Source organism: Enoplosus armatus, chromosome 7, assembly GCF_043641665.1.
Source record: "Enoplosus armatus isolate fEnoArm2 chromosome 7, fEnoArm2.hap1, whole genome shotgun sequence".
Classification (NCBI taxonomy): Eukaryota; Metazoa; Chordata; class Actinopteri; order Centrarchiformes; family Enoplosidae; genus Enoplosus; species Enoplosus armatus.
The window spans coordinates 4896832-4914104 of NC_092186.1; the positions used below are offsets into that span (position 1 = coordinate 4896832).

The 17273-nt window shown below is 42.5% G+C and overlaps 2 protein-coding genes across 3 annotated transcripts; one reads left to right on the forward strand and one right to left on the reverse strand.

Annotated features, from left to right (window-relative positions):
* Window positions 1-1757: 1757 nt before the first annotated feature.
* Window positions 1758-12138, reverse strand: sec16b (SEC16 homolog B, endoplasmic reticulum export factor). Its single transcript, XM_070908864.1, is given in 24 exon segments — window positions 1758-1774; window positions 2815-2929; window positions 3021-3113; window positions 3201-3298; window positions 3419-3460; window positions 3570-3730; window positions 3859-4018; window positions 4174-4258; window positions 5234-5347; window positions 5486-5623; window positions 5759-5864; window positions 6401-6512; window positions 6595-6712; window positions 6807-6888; window positions 8696-8793; window positions 9091-9321; window positions 9450-9588; window positions 9794-9855; window positions 9963-10114; window positions 10195-10409; window positions 10682-10784; window positions 10887-10984; window positions 11353-11634; window positions 12098-12138. Coding segments are annotated over 24 exon segments (2862 nt in total).
* Window positions 12139-13764: 1626 nt separating this feature from the next.
* Window positions 13765-15932, forward strand: gadd45ab (growth arrest and DNA-damage-inducible, alpha, b). Of its 2 annotated transcripts, XM_070908348.1 has the most exons (4): window positions 13765-13890; window positions 14449-14550; window positions 14660-14867; window positions 15100-15932. In XM_070908348.1, the coding sequence occupies exons 1-4, from the start codon at window positions 13841-13843 to the stop codon at window positions 15211-15213; spliced, it is 474 nt and encodes a 157-aa protein (XP_070764449.1). In that variant the 5' UTR covers window positions 13765-13840; the 3' UTR covers window positions 15214-15932. The 2 variants fall into 2 exon arrangements, with proteins under 2 accessions (XP_070764449.1, XP_070764450.1); XM_070908349.1 differs by lacking the exon at window positions 14449-14550 and having other exon boundaries at window positions 13777-13890.
* The last annotated feature ends 1341 nt before the right edge of the window (window positions 15933-17273 follow it).

Here is a 17273-nt window from a genome sequence, read left to right on the forward strand (position 1 = left end):
GATGCCATTTGAAAGTACTTTTCATAAAGCGATCCATTCTGCACGTGTCTATGGTTTGACACGTTATTGGCAGCAGTGCCTCACATTCAGGCTGTCTGTGTGTGCTGAATTCCCGGCCAGTGTGTCCCACTCACACTTGGCAACTGCAGAGTAATGGTAAAAGGAGACAGCACCTGCCGTGTTGTCACTTGCTCTTAAGTGAGAGAGGGCTGTTTGGAATCACAGCTATTTCTTGGCAAGATTTATTCGTACTTTTATTTATTTATTTATACTTTAATTTTACTATTATCAGAGTGGTATGTCATAAAAAACAACCATATAAAGACTATGGATACACATTTTTAACATTTTATAACACAGAAATTACTCTGAGGCAGAATTGCACTGATAAACTGGTAATTAATACATTTCATGTGACGATACAGAGGTACAAAACAGCACTGACATGATACATAAAGCACAAAGCTATATGACAGAAGTAAAAAAAATCTAAATTACATCAAAACCAAAGGTGACAATTATAAAATGTGTTCCAAGAGTATATATTACTGTGATTTATACACATTTTAAGTAGCCTACACTAGCTTTGTCGTCACACACACACACATTTATATAATTGGGCTATTAATAAAGCCCTTCTCAGATGCAGCCATTGCAAATATCAGCACATAAACAGTTTGATCCTACAAGTGCCTTCTGGCTGGGGCTGTAGGGCGTGTTGGCCATTTGCCTGGCAGAGGTCTTTCCCAAACCCCCCTCCCCCTCCCACCACGTGGTATCAGCCATCTTGGCAGCAATGCAACATGAGAACACACTCTTCCTTTTTTTTTCCCCCCTGTATATGTCTTATATATAATTAAAACTAAAAGTATTCCACTTTACAGAAGTGAAAATAATCAAGATATTGTTCACATTGTGCCATAAGTTACTAGCCTGTCAAAGTCAGGCTGCAAACTCTGCTTACTCAGCTTGGAAGATTAAAGACGACATCTGTGAGGCTAATAATTGACCACAGCATTGGATTACATTTGGATCTCACTTATGGTTAAATGTATTTTTAATTATTTGTTAATTGTGTATAGACATGTTATCATAAAAAGATGACGCAGCGGGATTGATATTTAAATTTAGCTGATTCTCTTGCAGCATAGATAATCACTTATGGGTGATCTGAGGTGTGAGAGTCACGACATACTCAGTGGGCAGTTACGTAGACGGTCAAAGTTGCAGTTCCAAACTTTTTCCCCCATGCTAAAGCTCCAGGTCATATTCCTCATACATATACATAAATGGTTATTGGGGTCAATTAACATATCCCTTTCCCCAAATATGTTCTGCATCCACTGGTAATTTCCCTGCTGTCAGCTTTTAGGAAGCACACCTCAGCTGTTTTAGTCACTGCAATATGAGTTACTATGCCAGTTCATCCAGAGTATTTCTGTATCTAATGTGCAACATGATGGTGGGTGAGCTGTGGGGGTTTGAAAGGGCATTCTTAAAAAAGACGCGTGGGCGGTGGGGAGGGTATAGATCATATTGGTGTTCATCCCAGCTCAGGTGAAGCTCTCATTAGACATGAAGGCACTGTTAATGGTAGGTGGTGTGACATCGCCACTTTGGTTTTAGTGGTGATCCTACAAATACAAAAGATTTAAAAGTAATTACTGTGAATCCTTTAAAAAATCTTTAATATGTTACGTATATATACATGTATATGTTAAGTTACTTGATTTACCTGTGATACAGGCTAGTGGTTTCTACCCCAGCTGCTGGCCTATGAAGAAGACACGGATATTTAAAAAAGCTATCACATTTGAATAGTTTAATGAAGGTAAAATGTCATTAGAGCCAGCCAATGTTTTAAATTTCAGTACAAAAAAATGCAAGCTGCATATCATGACTGTGTTTCAGCCAGAATATGAAATTGGACACGCTGGCCAGCAAATGTGTTAATGGCAGCGACACAGAAGTGGCACAGCTCCTCTAGAAGGGTCAGTGTCCTCAGAAATCCCACATAAAATAAGAAGAATGTGGAACACGGCAACATATATGTGATAGTTGGATAGTTTAAATATCTAAACAGACTCCAGATTAATTATAATTTATGTAGTGAATACTTGGAAGGAATTGAATAATTATGTTGTTTGCAGTCGTGTGATTCAGATGACGCTTGAAATTCAGAATGAGGCAGGAAGTGAAAGGCAGAATGGACGAGATGGAGGAAAGCCTGTACCGTGCTAGTTGTCTCGTCCCAGTCAACGTGTGTGAAATCTGGAATCGCCAAATTCATTCTTAAATGATGGCTATGATGGTCCCAATGACCTTTGACCTTTGAGTCAAAAGTGTCACCAATTCAGAGTCAGACCAACTGTGAAATATGGTAACAATCTGCCCGTCTGTTGCCCAGTTATGGTGTTAAATAACGGCCAGTGTTTTTCAAGGACATTGTGATGTCACAGTGAAGTTAACCTTTGACCTTTTGGGTAAAAAAATGTCATCACTTCATTTCATCCCATTAAATATCGTCATGAAATATGGTCATCAATTATTGTATCTGTTATGGGCATAAACACGTTTGGTGAGGTCACAGTGGCCTTGACCTTCCAGGCGTTCCGGATATATCGCCTTCACGAGAATGGGGTCACCGTGACCTTGACCTTTGACCACCAAATTCTAATGAGTTCATCCATAATGAGTCCAAGGGGACATTTGTGCCAAATTTGAAGAAATTCCTTCTAGGCTTTCCTGAGATATCGCGTTCGGGACGGACGGACGAACCCAAAAAACATAATGTAAATAAAAATAATAATTCACCTGCTTTCCTTGAAAAAGGATTGATCCCAGTGGAGGACGGCTGGAATGGAATCATGCCTGGAGAGACAATTGCAGGCGGGGGAGGAGGACAGAAGCCAGTAGTAGGTGGTAGCTCCTAAGAAAACATGCAAAAACATATCTTACATCACCAAATGGAAAACTTGATTGTAACTGAACAGCACAATGTATGTATACTTGACTCTTACTGTCTGAGCTTCGCTTCCCTGCTTTGAACTCTCCTTCGGAACATCTTTGGGTTTTGATTTGAACCAACCACTAAACCATCCCGCCTTCGTGCTCTGCATAAAACACAGAGAAAATGACGCAAATGTCAAATGACAGTAATGTGGTTTAACGGGTGTCAATATGACAGGGGCTCCACCCACCTGCTCAGGAGGCTCGTTGGTCTGCTCGGAGGCCTCTAAACCTTGCGGGATGCTCTGCTGGCTTTGCCCCTACAGACAACAACAAACATCCAGGGGAACTTTTTGGAAAATAATTCAATTTTGGCAATGTATATCCAGAAAAAGATAAATGTGATGACATCAAACCAGGAGGTTGCCATCTTTGTGTTCCTTGGTTTTTTATCACAACAGAATATTACAAGCATTACTCACTGTGCCTGCTTCAGAGGACGACCAAGTCCCTGTAGGAGAAATGAAATCAAAATATTGCACACAAAGTAACTCCCCATAGCCGATAGTAAATATCTGAATAGAGAAAGGAATGAATGCTGCCTGACATAAGATTCTCACCCTCTGCGGCTGATGCCAGATTACTCAGAGGACAATGTGGCGAGACAGTTCTGACTTCAGCACTATCTGTGTTATGATAACTTAGGTCCTGGCTCATGGCCATGCTGGGCACTGGGGGAGCATAAACCATCATTACTGGCATTGGAGAATTGGCATGTGGCCTAGACAGAGCAACAGGGAGAGGACGATGACATAACGGGGTCTTTTAGGATTGGATATCACATGTGCAGTAAGAGTTTTCATCTTAACAGACGTGGACAAGGCATGTTGCTTGCTGCACATTTCGTACCAGTCCGGAGCTCCGCTAACGTCCCATGGCAACGCGGCCATTTCCTCCGTGTTTCCTTCAACTTGATGCTCACGGCTTTCTTGATCCTCAGTGCCTCTGTAATAAAGGAGTTCAGGCTCTGGGCTCTGGATGTCACGGCTCAGGTCATCCAAGTCAGAATCTGTAGAAATATAAAAATGAAAGCAACATTCTTAAGTATTCTTAAGAGTCTTCATTAGAAGGTGTACAAGAAAGCAGAGGCGGAAGACACTGCACTCTAGTGGAAAGCAGGCCACACAATGCATGTTTTGAAGTGAAGAGAGGACTAAAAATTACCTGAGCACACTTTGCTATCCTCGTAGGCCAAAACACTTCCCTCGGGAGGTGGCTGGTATGTTTCAGTACCGTCGTAACTCCCCATCTGAGTAAAATAGCAAATGAAGACATCAGTTACATAGATTTAGTATCTAAAAAAGACAAACTACTGCTGTTCTTAAGCACAGCACAACTTTGAGCAAAATGCTAATGTCAGCATGCTAATATGCTCACAAGGACAGTGTTAACATGGTGATGTTTGGCAGGTATAATGTTTACCATGCTCACCAATTTCGTTTAGTTTAGTATAGCTGAGGCTCATGGGAATGTCATTCGTTTGGCAGATTTTTTGGCCATAAACCCAAGTATTGAACAAATTAAAGCATTGGCCTGATGGTGGCGCTAGTTGAATGAATCTGTACAAAATGTCATGGCCATCCAACAGTTGTGGAAACATTTAACTCAAACCCCACAAATTTCAACTTCATGGTGGTGCTAGAGGAAAAGTCGAGGGATCACCAAAGTCATTAGGATATATAAAGTGAAAAATTAATGGCAATCAATCCAGTTGTTGTTGAGATATTTGGGTCGGTGCCAATGTGGAGGACCAACAGTCCAATGGTCCAAAAGACAGCATTGCCATCTCTAATGCCACTCAGCTAGCATGGATTGAAAAAAACAAGGTTTTTCTACGTATAAGAAAGCCATTTGAAAGTAAAATACATTTTCAAACAGACACTGAACGATAACATAACCTCCACTATTGCTTATTTTGAATGTGTATACAAAAACTACGCCATGAGTGCCTACATTTATTTCAAAGTAATACTGCCTATTAAGTAATGTTACCGAGTTGGGCAGAAATCTAACATGCCCTTACTACATACCAGACCAATATTGGCCCAATTCACGCGCTGTTGTGTGGGGGAAAAAAAGCAGCTTTGCTCCATCCAACTGGTTAAGATTATTGTCAAAATTGAATTTCTGATCAGCTTAAACAAAAAAAATGATGATATTTTTCCTTAATATTAGACATTCTTCTGAAATGAAAGCCTTGGAGAAGATGGTCTGGAGCACTCACCTGTAAACTGTGGTGCCTAGCACGGAGCTGTTTCAGCCAGTCGGGTTCCTGCCCGGCTCCGCTAACCCCTGCTTCACTGAACTGACCCTCAGAGTGTCTCAGCCTGTCTGACAGCTGCGGGAGAAAGGACACATACGTACAGTACATCTACTCAATTGATACCCACTCAATCAATTTGATTACTGCACTCAAATGTATAAGACATAATATTTATGTATAATAGGTATGTGTGTGTGGAGGATGTGTGAATACCTTAATAACCTCCCCAGTCAGCACAAAGAAAGGCCCCCTCTGTCTGAGGATCGCCTGTCCTACCACCTCACAGTAATGAAAGGCCTGAGATGCAAGCCCGCAGTCCAGCAGTCGGCTGGCATACAGGAGCTTGTACACCTGACCACAACGCAGCAATATTCAGCACCAAATGCCTCTTTGTCAGTTGTATTTAAACATGACTGCAAATGAGAATTGCATAGTTTATAAAACTGTTTGCAGAAAGCAGTGGTATCTGGCGTAAAGGGAAGCTACCTGAAAGGACGGTATTGAAAAGCTCTTGCCCCCAAGTGTCTGGCAGTACTCGTACAACTCAGTGCGCTGGATGGCAGGGTTTGTGGCAAAGTATTCAAAGGGCTGCCTAAAGGAGAGGAGAGGATAGCACACAGGTAATCTCAGCAAACACTACTCAGTAGCTAAAACAAACAAGAACGTTATAGATTAAAATGAATGGCATTGAAAGACATTTACCTCCTTGCCTATAGTGGTAATGGCAGATAATGATGCTTGCTGGCCCTGTTCCAGGCTTTTCACACTGCATATTCTTAGCGCTGGGCTAATTTAGCCCCGTTTCACACTGGCACCTGCCTGTTTAGTCGATTCTCAGGTGATAACCCTGCAAACTTGGGGCTAACTGCTAACTGGTTGGAATGTTTCAGGATCGTGTCAGTGTGAAAGCTTTCTTAGCCTGGGGCTAAGTGTAGTGTGAAAAGCCTGCCCAGAGTTAGCCCCAACTTTGCAGGGTTATCGCCTGAGAGTCAACTAAACAGGCAGGTGCCAGTGGGAAACAGGGCTAAGGATATGCAGTGTGAAAAGCCTATACATCTCCATCAAAATCATGACCACATAGGTGGCAATAAAACTCACGAATGGCATTAACGAGCAAGCACAGCTCACCTGTGGCTGCTGCCTAGAAGCACCAGTCTCTCTGCCTTCTGTGTGAACACACCAAAGGGAACACTGGCTGTCAGGTAGCACACATGGGCGGCATGTATGAGGCCTTTGGAGGCTGCACGGGGAAGAAACAACACAATCAGCTTGTATATCTGAGCAGAAACAACATTACAATCTGTCAGTCAACATGTCCATACCAAGAGTGTCTCCCATGGTGACGATAGCCTTCTGTTGGACGGCAGGATCTCCTGTCTCGTTGGCGAGCATAACAGCCAGATGGGGCCTCCAGTCTCCCCATTTTTCATTTCCACAGCACTGGGCAGAGAACATCACTATCAGAACTCTTATAAGATACAGACTGACATTTTTAGAATACAATAATGAAGACTTAACGTTCTGGATGTTTTACCATGGATACAGCAGGGATTCTCCCAGACAGCAGCTGAAAGAGAGTCTGGAGGGGGTCGCTGGCCGTTAGCTGGCCTGTAAACCTGCCAAAAGAGCCAGTTTTGTGTCATTTGCACGTCTTAACTGAGGATTTACTGCACACTAGCAGCCGAGCTACTGTGCTAAAGCAGAAGCCGTCACATTTAAAGAGCATCCCAGCTGCCACACTAACAAAATACAAATCAAAATCAGCCTGACTTTCAGTCAACCATCCCCCAGACATTCCTCTAGTGTCACTAGAGGACATATCTTGCTGTGGGACATACTGGTGATGCCAAAATAGTCTGTGAAAAAATGACTGGGTCACATGATAAATAGACCACAGAAACTGTAGTTAAGTCATATGGTACCAACATTTCTCCTTATTAAAGACAGAGCCCTCCCTCAGCACAGTTCTTCTGTTGACTCCTCTGTGACTGATGCAGAGAATAATAGGCATTAATTAAGTGTATTATATGCCAAACTATTTACACTCTCCAGGAAACTGTTAATGGTCTGTAAAGTACTGTCATAAGACTCCCCTCTGCAAATTATAAACAACTCAGGAGCCAAGGTAAACTCTGAAAAACAATGTAGGATGTAATGAGTTTTTGTGAGTTCACAGAAATAATTCATCTTTATTGCTTTTTTAATAATGAGTTTCCGTCTTTGACTAATTGACAAAGACATGTTAGAAATTGCACCAATAAACAAACTATATCATATCTATTGCCTCATGCATTTTTATTTTTTTGTATTTTGAAAATGGTTACAAACAGGAAGCCATGTTAAAGTGTTTCAGAGGTCTAACTTCTTGTTATCATAACTGTAATCACCTTCCACAAACTAACTAAATAAAGGACACAGAAATGTGGGAAAGCCACTGGACTTGTTGAATAGATTAGATGTCCTGTCATGTTCCTTGCCATATGCTACACAAGTCACAAGTATAAGCATCTACAGGTTTTCTTCCCTCAGTTATGTCTGCAGACAAATGCTATAGGAGTTCATAACTTCATTACTGAATTGTGTTAACATCTGTTCAGTGCGGGGAAATATTGATTGAAGGTGCAGTTATTCCCATAAAAATGTCAAATACAGATTTCCAACACATTTTGTAATTAACAGCCAAGTCTGCAAATCTGCGAGTCTACAGCCATGCTAACAGCTCTGAGGCTGTACTTAGGCACAGTGGAGCTTTGGGGTGATTGCTAACATGAGCATGCTAATATGCTCACAAGGACAGTGTTAACATGCTGATGATGTTCACCATTTTAGTTTAGCATGTTAGCATGCTAGCATTTGCCAATTAGCAAATGTCATTTGTTTTGCAGATATTTGGTAAAATTTTGATCTCACGATGGCGCTAAAAGAAAAGTCAGAGGATCACCAAATAGATTACAATTCATCCTGAGGGGAACATTAATGTCTGTACGAAATTTCATGGCGATCCATCCAACAGTTATCATGACATTTCATTCAAAACCACAAATGTCAACCTCGTGGCTCGAGAGGAAAAGTCAGCAGGTCACCAAATTTCATGGCAATCCATCCAATAGTTTAGTTCAGTCTGGACCAAAAGGGTGGACCAACAGACCAACTGACAGACTGGCATTGCCATCCACACAGCCGTACCACTAGCATGGCTACAGCAGCCTTCCTGGGGGGTTGACTGAAACTCTCACACACAGGACACTAAGGATAGACTCAAATTACAAGTGACAGAAATACTGGCAGCATTTCCTTGTAGCTGTAACATAAGTTTAAAGGCAGACCATAAGTATCTATGTTTAGTCAGAGCATTTCTTCACAAATTACCACTCGTGTGTAGTTGTATACTGCAGCTGTCTCAGATGACTTTGCCTTTCTCACCTGTTCAGCACAGTGGTATAGGACCTGTTGTCCATTTTGCTGGCCAGAAAAAGTGCGTGCCCCCACAGGCCGTTGCTCATAGCTAGCTCCAAGGCCTCCTGGAAACCACATGGAAAAGTGTGAGACAAACACTCCAGCACAGTATGACCTCCATGGCAACTAGTATGAAGATGAGAGGGGCACTGGACTAACCTTCCTTAGTGTACATAAAGTAGTTTTAACTGGCAATTAGCTGATAATACTTCTGTACTTTTTTACCCTTCTGGGTTTGAAATGCAGGACTTTTACTTGTAATGGAATATCTTTACATTGTGGTATCAGTACCTTCACTTAAATAAAGGAACTAAATAAATAATAAATCAGATGACTAGAGAGTTGGGAGAAAAGGTAGAAACCTTCTTTCTTCCAGCCAGCAGCAGTTGAGTGTAGCTCTGCAGGGCCTTCACAGAGGCCTCAGAGCTGAAGCTGCTCCAGTTTCCTGTGAGCAGGTCATCTCCTTTGCACGGTGGAGCTTCGGCAGTCGTGCCCTCGCCGAAGTCGATGAGCGTGGGAGCATCCGACTCCCAGCTTCCATCTGAATGGGAGCCCTGCATCAGCAGCTCTGCGATGTCTGAGCCAACTATTTGCTGAAACAATGGAGATTTAGTGATAACTGTATCAGGAAAAAAACCACGATCATTACTCAGATGGTCGTTTGATGCTACGCGAAACATATACTGTTTCCACATGTAATAAATAGACATGATCCACTTACTCCATTCTGTCTGCAGAGGAGTATCAGTAGATTCCACAAGAGGGCGGCAGAACTCTTGTCATGCAGCTTGTCACCTCTGATGCAGGCGCCTGCCCTCTGGTGGGCAAACTCTATAGCATCTACTTTGTGCAAATCCTCCCTTCAAAAACCATTGAAAATACAAATAACATATAAACATTGAATTTTTAATATAATCTTAATGGGGCTCACAAGACTAATTCCAGATTAACATTCAGCAGAATATATTCTGATGGTTGGGATAATGGTATCAATCCTTTTGTTAAGATGATTTAGTGGTGAGCATGTTCAGTTTCAGAATTGCACAACATATGACAAAGCAATACCTGGTTAAGGGCCCTGGGAAGTTCCTCATCTCCTGTTGTTCCTTTGTCTCACTCAGAATGACCTGTGCAGACGTAAAGACAAGTACAATCTTGCACTCAAATACAGTACTAGTGGCTAAAAAAAAGAAAATATAATAATGTTATCAACACAGGCGAGTGTTGAACCCACTTCCAGGCTGTGGATTTCCAGCTGATTGACTTTCTCCTGTGCGGACAAGCCTGGACTGACGCGTATCAGCTGGCCTGAGGGCCCAAAGCTGACGACCGCGTGAGGGATTGAGTACTTCAGAGGAGCGGACATCTGATGCACAGGTCCATGCTCTGAGGAGATGTTGAGCACAAAAGAACATGTGATGTGATGATGAGGACCTGAGAGGAAGCTGCTTGAGCTGTACACTCACCAGCATCAGAAGTGTGAACAGACTGCGGGACAGGCTCGCCGTGTTCAGCTCCGTTGATGTACTGACTCAGTTCGTAGCTGCTGGAGGATAAGCCAGAGTTTTTGGAACTTTCTAATGTCCCCAGGTAATAAGAGGAAACCTCTTCGTTGTCCCTGGAGGGATTATCCTCATAGTCATTGAGGTAATACTGGGAGTGGTCTCTCCCTCGGTCGTGCCTGAAAGAATTTAAACGATATATTGCACTTTCATAGAAACACATAACCTGTTTGCTGCTTTCTATTGCTGCTCCAACACATAATGTTCAGCTTCATCAGTATGTTAACTGTTTTTATTCTATAAAAAGCTTTTGTGAATACTTGACTTGTTTCTTCATGTTTTACCATTGCACCGCTGCCATTCTGCAAATCAAAATGCATCCGCTTTCTACACTCAGTTACAAATCAATAAAAGGGGTGGACTTTCATAGAAGTGGAATCTCACGGCTCACCTGTACTCCTCAGCGTAGGAGTTCCCCGAATATTCCTGCTTGTGTGTTCTGTCATGGTAATGGTCTGTTCTCCAGGAGTCTTGGGGACCCCACTGGCCAGCGTCTTAATGATCAGAGTAACATACAGGTGACATCTGATTTTGTTTTTACCGAGACATAGAGCGTAGTGCACTGCTAATAAGAGCGTTGTTCTGTATCACTGTACCTTGTCGTCCATGCTGTCCTCTATAGTAGTCATGGTCATGATAACCGTAGCTGTCTCTATAGTCCCAGTGGCTGTGCTGTGGATAGTCATACCCATGCCTGGAAATAAAGGACCTCTGGTTTCATCAATGCATTCATTCGTTTTCTTCACCTGTTATATATAATCTATCTATCTATAGCAATAAAATCTTTAAAAATTATTTTAAAATATGCACTGAACTGCAGGAAGGCAATGGGTGACCCACTTGATCCTGGGCTTTTGCACCACCATGCTGCCCCCAAATCAGGACACCAGACTATGAAGTGTCATAACTTTTGTGTTTGTCTTGCACTGCATGATTACATAAATTAAAATTAGTATTAATTCTTCTTAATATTTAGTTGCAGTCACTCCGGCACAATGTGTGTGAGATCATTCCGGATAACAACAAAGATCATTTATACAAAACTCCGATTATTGTACACACCTGGACTGGGGTCGTGGGTGTTCAAAACGAGCATGGCCATAAGGATACTGCTGAGTGTTGTAAGGATATGGCTCCGGTCTGGCAGGAGGACTCGTGAAATGAGCCCCAAAGCGGGCATCAGGATGAGCCCAGTGCCTGTCCCTCTCTCTGGGGTTTTGTGGTGGGTAGCTCTGGTCCCTGTCCTGGTGAGAATACCTGTAGTTGCCCGGCCTCTCTTTTGTTCTGTGGGGGTGATGGCCGGAGTCGGGCTGGGGGTGACCCCTGTGATCCATGATGATCCCTCTCCCGCAGGATCAGCCCACCTTAACACCTGAGGTATCCTTATTAATCCTTATTTCAAAGTAAAATCCACACAAAAAGAAATGTTTTGTTTGGGTTCTTATAGCTCACACATGCCAGACTCAGTCAAAGTGCACCCACGACTGCCACATCATTCCACAGGAAAGTCACAACATGAGCTGATAACAAGTCAGCATGATAACAAGAGGATAAAGTTCACAGAATATAGTGTTGTCACTGCACAGGATCCAGAGCCACAAAACGAGTGTAAATCATCCAGATGAGAGAAGAAAAACCTTTCAAAAGGATATTAAAGAAACATTAAATTGATACCAGTGAAGATATAAATGTGCATAATCCTTCATCTCCGCTGTGTTTGCATGATGTATCCCAGCCCGTGTCTTCTCAGGGAGCTGAGAGTAAACAGTGGAGCACGCCCTGAGGAGTTTGACAGCTGCAGTCCAACAAGGCTGGAAAAGAGGAAATCACGTCCATCTTCAGGTTCATTCCCGCGAAAAATAAGCAAACACTGTCAACATTTCCTGTGTCGTTTCGACATGACTAACCGTGTCCTCGGATTGTAACTTACATGTGTGGGGGGGGAGTACAAATTTGAAGTGTTGAGTCTTGCCACGTTGCCGGTGTAGGGAAGATGCAGAGGACCGTCACAGCCGGTTGTTTTAGAGCTGGCTGAGCTGGTCTCCGGTCGGTTTTAAGTGATGTTTCGGGCAGAAGCGGGTCATGGAAACTGATTCCTAGTCAGCGGTGACAACTTCGAGGCTGAACGTTTCTTGTAGTAAAAAAGCGTTTACGTTACATTCCCACTAGAGGCGCTCTTACTCAGTATACACTGTGGGATGAAGACTCAAGACCTTTCTTTCTAACAGTCTGTCTGTAGCTACACTTTTGTTCCTGTCAGATGTAAATTTATTGAACGTGTCTGAACTTCCATTTAGACCACTGTGACTGTAGTGTAGACAAAGCCTTTTTTTTTCTAATTCAAATGATGGTCTATTTGATGTACAGTGCACTATACGCTTATTCTCTATACATACTGTACATACATAACTCTCAGAGCTACTTTACATTACATTTATCCTGAACAATGTGGGTGTTCCAATTTATATATATTTAGTTCTGGATTGTCATGTGCCATAGAGGTCTTTCTGTCATAGTAGGAAAAGCTTAGGTGTTATTAATAACATTAATGATGGCTCAGTTCTATTCAAGTGTCCATGGCTGTGTGACCATGAAACTGAAGCAGCTAAATGGAATTTAGCTGTCTATGTATTTCATAAGTCATGTTCCACATCCACTTTTTAACTACTTACTTATGTTCTACAACTGAATGTATCGTGAATATTGTTTTGCTCTTTGTTTTCTTTTGCCTAAATTTGCTCTTTAAATGTTCCTTTTAAAAAATCTTTGTATTTTTTCTCTATTTTATTATGCACAGTCGAAGCATAGTGTCTATAGAGATGATAAATGTACTATATAATATATGTCTTTTAATCTTTGGATCTACATGCCACGATAATACATTTGGTGGAGTTAGAGACGTTAACTAATTCAAATCCTTTTTAATTTGTCTTTCTCCTAGTCCAAAGGAGTAATTATTTACATATGCATACACTTTGTCATAAGAGTTTGAAGAGAGAAGGATGCACAAAATAATTAATAACAATTTTATTTGATATGGAACTGCAAATATGTAGCAGACCTCTGATGTTGTTGACAATTACCTCCACTTTTAATATTTTGTACCTTTAATACTTGCACCATATTTAATATTCCATATTTCAGTTTCATATTGTTTGCAACCATTATCCTATCCTTTGTTGAATATATATTGTATTTTGAATATTTGATATTTTGCTTTGTCAAAGTAAACATTTCACTGCACCATGTAGTATAATATGAAATAAAACATTATTTTGTGATGGACTTACTGTGAGAAGCTGGTCCCCTGCGTCTTCCCAGCAGTAATTGCGTCTCACGGCCACAGGGTGTCGCTGTATCCACAAAGACAGGCTGAACATGAAATCTGTGTTTCCACGTGACCAATGGGACCGGTTTATGCAAATCAGTTGTGGTCGCAGAGGTTGTTACTACTGGAAGCGTTGGACTCACCGGGGCACACAGAGAGACTCTCAGCGCACAGAAGGAGCCAGATTCCGCTCTGGATATTATTGAACACCAAACCGCTCGGATGTGCAATATGACTTTTGAAGAAACAAGTGGAGATAATTCATCAGAAAGGTTAGCCTGCGTTGTTTTGCTAGCTTTGTGCACGTTTTGCATTCCTCTTGTCTTTAGTTGAAACTTTTATTTATAGCTACTTAGCGACTGGCACCAGAACCACTGCAAATGCCCAAACCCTGGGCTGTTTTACTTGTTTTACTTGTTTTACTTTGTATGTCAAGTGAGGTTTTCTCTCTCATACTGTCAGTTCTGACATCTGTCATTTAGCGATATGTGGTCTCATGTAACGCTACTGTAACGTCAGCTAACGTCAAGTCGGTCCGCTAACTAAAGCTTTAGCCTCAACGTTAGTTAAGCTAGTTGTTTTAGCTAGCTTTAGCGCTACGTGTTCGTCATTCAAAATGTTCATATTGTTATGTGTTGGTACACGTTGCAGTGTGTAAATATCAGACATGCAACGTTACATCATTAACGCTATCGTCCACCTCCATGTAAATAACATCACACTGGATAACTTGCGCACTAACAGTCAGCTAAGTTATCGCGTTGACTGTGTCCTTGTGTGTTTAGCTGGCTGATATTTTAATAAGTGTGTCAAATGTTGTGTCTCCTCAGGATGGAATCGGTGGCTAAAGCGTTAGAGGAGGTCCTGAGCTCGGCGTTGCCTCAGGGTTGCATCACTGTTGGAGTCTATGAGGCAGCAAAGTCACTAAATGCGTGAGTTAATAATAGTAATAATAATAATAATAAACTACTCTAATAAATGCACTGAGAGATGAATTTCCTTTGCCCTTTCCTCACAACTCTCTCTTGTTGCTTCTTTTAGGGATCCAGACAATGTGGTGTTGTGTCTGCTGGCCACAGATGATGAGGAGGACGTGGCTCTCCAGATTCACTTCACCTTGATCCAGGCTTTCTGCTGCGAGAACGACATCAACATCCTGCGCGTGAGCAACATGAGGCGTCTGGCAGAAATACTCGGAGGGGTGAAACCTGGAGGGGAACCCACGGACCTGCACTGCGTTCTAGTTACTGTAAGTGTCATCATTACTCTGTTTGCTGTAGTACTGCTGTGTACTTTGCTCGCCTCCCTTCAGGCTGTAAAGAGGGTTCTTTGGCTACTCACTGAGGCAGTGTACCAAGGCCATTGTCAGTACTTGCAAAGGAACTGTTGCTAGCAGCGGGTTGTGCAATCGGAGTAATTTCAGTCTGTTTGCACATTTCATAAATCAGCAGATGGTAACTGCTTTGCCCTCTCTCCTGCAGAATCCTCAGTCGTCGCTGTGGAAGGACCCCGCGCTGAGCAAAGTGAACAGATTCTGCAGAGACAGTCGCTGTTTGGATCAGTGGGTGCCTGTCATCAACCTGCCCGACCGATGATACTTCCTGGATTATTAATGTATTGTGTGCATTGGGGGAAAAAGTAACTGCACAAGGCCTGTGTTAATGTCTGTGTTGGACTCCTTTTTTGGAAAGTGCCCCGCAGAGAGAGACGGAGAGAGACGGGAGGGGCAGGAAGGAAAAAAAAAAAAAAACGAAGAGCGCAAGGAAGCGAAACGTTCCAACAAATTTACCAGGTCAGGGTGAACTCGTGTGCCAAGGAATGGTGACTCAGCAGTCTGCGTTCCAGGATTTCCAGCGTATGACTGCGCTTTTCTCTGCTGAGAAAGAAGCCCTTACAGGAAACTGAATCATGTGAGAGGACAAGCACACGTGGTTGGTGAGCACCAAACGCAGGACTCGGGAGAGGCAGACAGAGAGAGCCTCAGTTGACCAGACTCCAAGAACTGGACCACGCTGGGGCAGACCAGTCAGCAGAGCTCTCAGCTTGAAGGATTTCTCGTGAAAGTTCAACTAAATCTGAACATTTTCAACACATTTATTTAATAGCATTTAAGACTTTACACTTTGATAAATCAAAAGGGAAAGTTTTCACAGTTTATTATTATTATTATTATTATTAAGGGCAATGAAATGTTGAGACTTGTCCACTAACTGATGTTTTTATGTGTTTATTAATTTAATGAATGATATTTATTGTGCATAGTTCATGGAATTTTGCCTTGTTACGTTGAATGAAATAAATAACCAACAGTTCACAGGGTGGTTTGGCCTCCATGATTTCCAGCTACTGCAGGTTTAGCGCACTTGTAGGAAGTCACACGGTGACCTGAGGAACAGGACATGCCTCCCGTGTCAAGCTCAGCATGTCGCTTGAGTTTGGTACCGGCATGTCACTGAGCAGGTTTTAACCTTTTCTGCAGCTTGCCTCATGTTTTGTTTTTCTGTCAAAATGATCACCACCTTCTTACTTGAGCATGGAGTCCAAAACATTTGTTATTTACAACTTAAAATGGAAACCTGTTCTGGGCTAACGGGCATGAGATTCCCTGAAATCGGCTTTACTCCTACATGGGAACTCTAGCAAAATTTGACCTTCTGCACATTTTGAGGATTGAGTTGCATGGAGGGGAGGAGAATTCCCATTGTAGTATGAATCCATGAGTGGGATGGGGCTCGTCCTGACAGCTCATCCCTCGTCTGCATCTACGCAATCAGAGCTAAATTTACTGCTGAGTGGATTTAAAAATAGACGGGCAAGAAGGAAAAAAAACATGCGGAAGACCCATTTCAGAGAAGAGAAAACCAGAAATTATTGGTGCTTGCGCAGAGTGGGGAGGGACAAAGCCTTCTACACAGAGGGTCACAAGACAATGGATGTGTGAGTCAGGGCTATTCAGGTCTCCATTGCTAGAGCTGTACAGTACTTTAGCTTCATGGCAAAAAATAGCCCTGTGAATAGAGGCGTTCCCCCCTGAGCGCTGACAATAGTAGCACTTGTAATTAACGGGCAGCGTACGCACAGAGGCTGACCTGCTGCAGAGATGCTGGTGTGCAGCTGGGGTTAACTGTCCTCTCTGGTGGTCCTATCAGATGGTGGGTAGCAGATGGGGAGGAAAAAAAACTGGGTCAAAATGCAGGACTGACTGGAAGACTTGGAGAGGAGCGCGGGGGTGTGACAGAGCGGCCGGAGGGTTTGCGGTCGTGTTAAGTTGAACTGAAGTCAAAGGGTGCAGTTTGCAAATGTGACAAAATGTGCACAGAGGCCAAAACACGCAGATCTCCACTGATGTTAGAGTCGCTTCAGTTCCACCGTCAGTATCAGAACACTCTAGTTGCACTTTAACAATGACATTGAGGTTTTGCTGCCGTCTCTTCTTTAGGGAAGTTGGTAATCAGCAGAACTGAAACATTTTTAGTACCAAGTGCACATTGTGCTTCTAAATGAGACACAAAATATGACAAAAGTAAAGGTCTGACATTACATTTTTTCCATGTGGAACAATAATACCAGAAATACCTGAGCAGGATGAGCATAAAATGACACAACCTGCCTCGACCTCGACCAGAGCCACACAGGGAGCGGGCCACTAAAAGTA

Coding starts and splice junctions, on each gene's coding strand:
- gadd45ab (XM_070908348.1), top strand. CDS start 13,841: ATGTGCAATATGACTTTTGAAGAAACAAGTGGAGATAATTCATCAGAA. Junction 13,891..14,448: donor GGAGATAATTCATCAGAAAG/GTTAGCCTGCGT, acceptor GTGTCTCCTCAG/GATGGAATCGGTGGCTAAAG. Junction 14,868..15,099: donor TGCACTGCGTTCTAGTTACT/GTAAGTGTCATC, acceptor TCTCTCCTGCAG/AATCCTCAGTCGTCGCTGTG.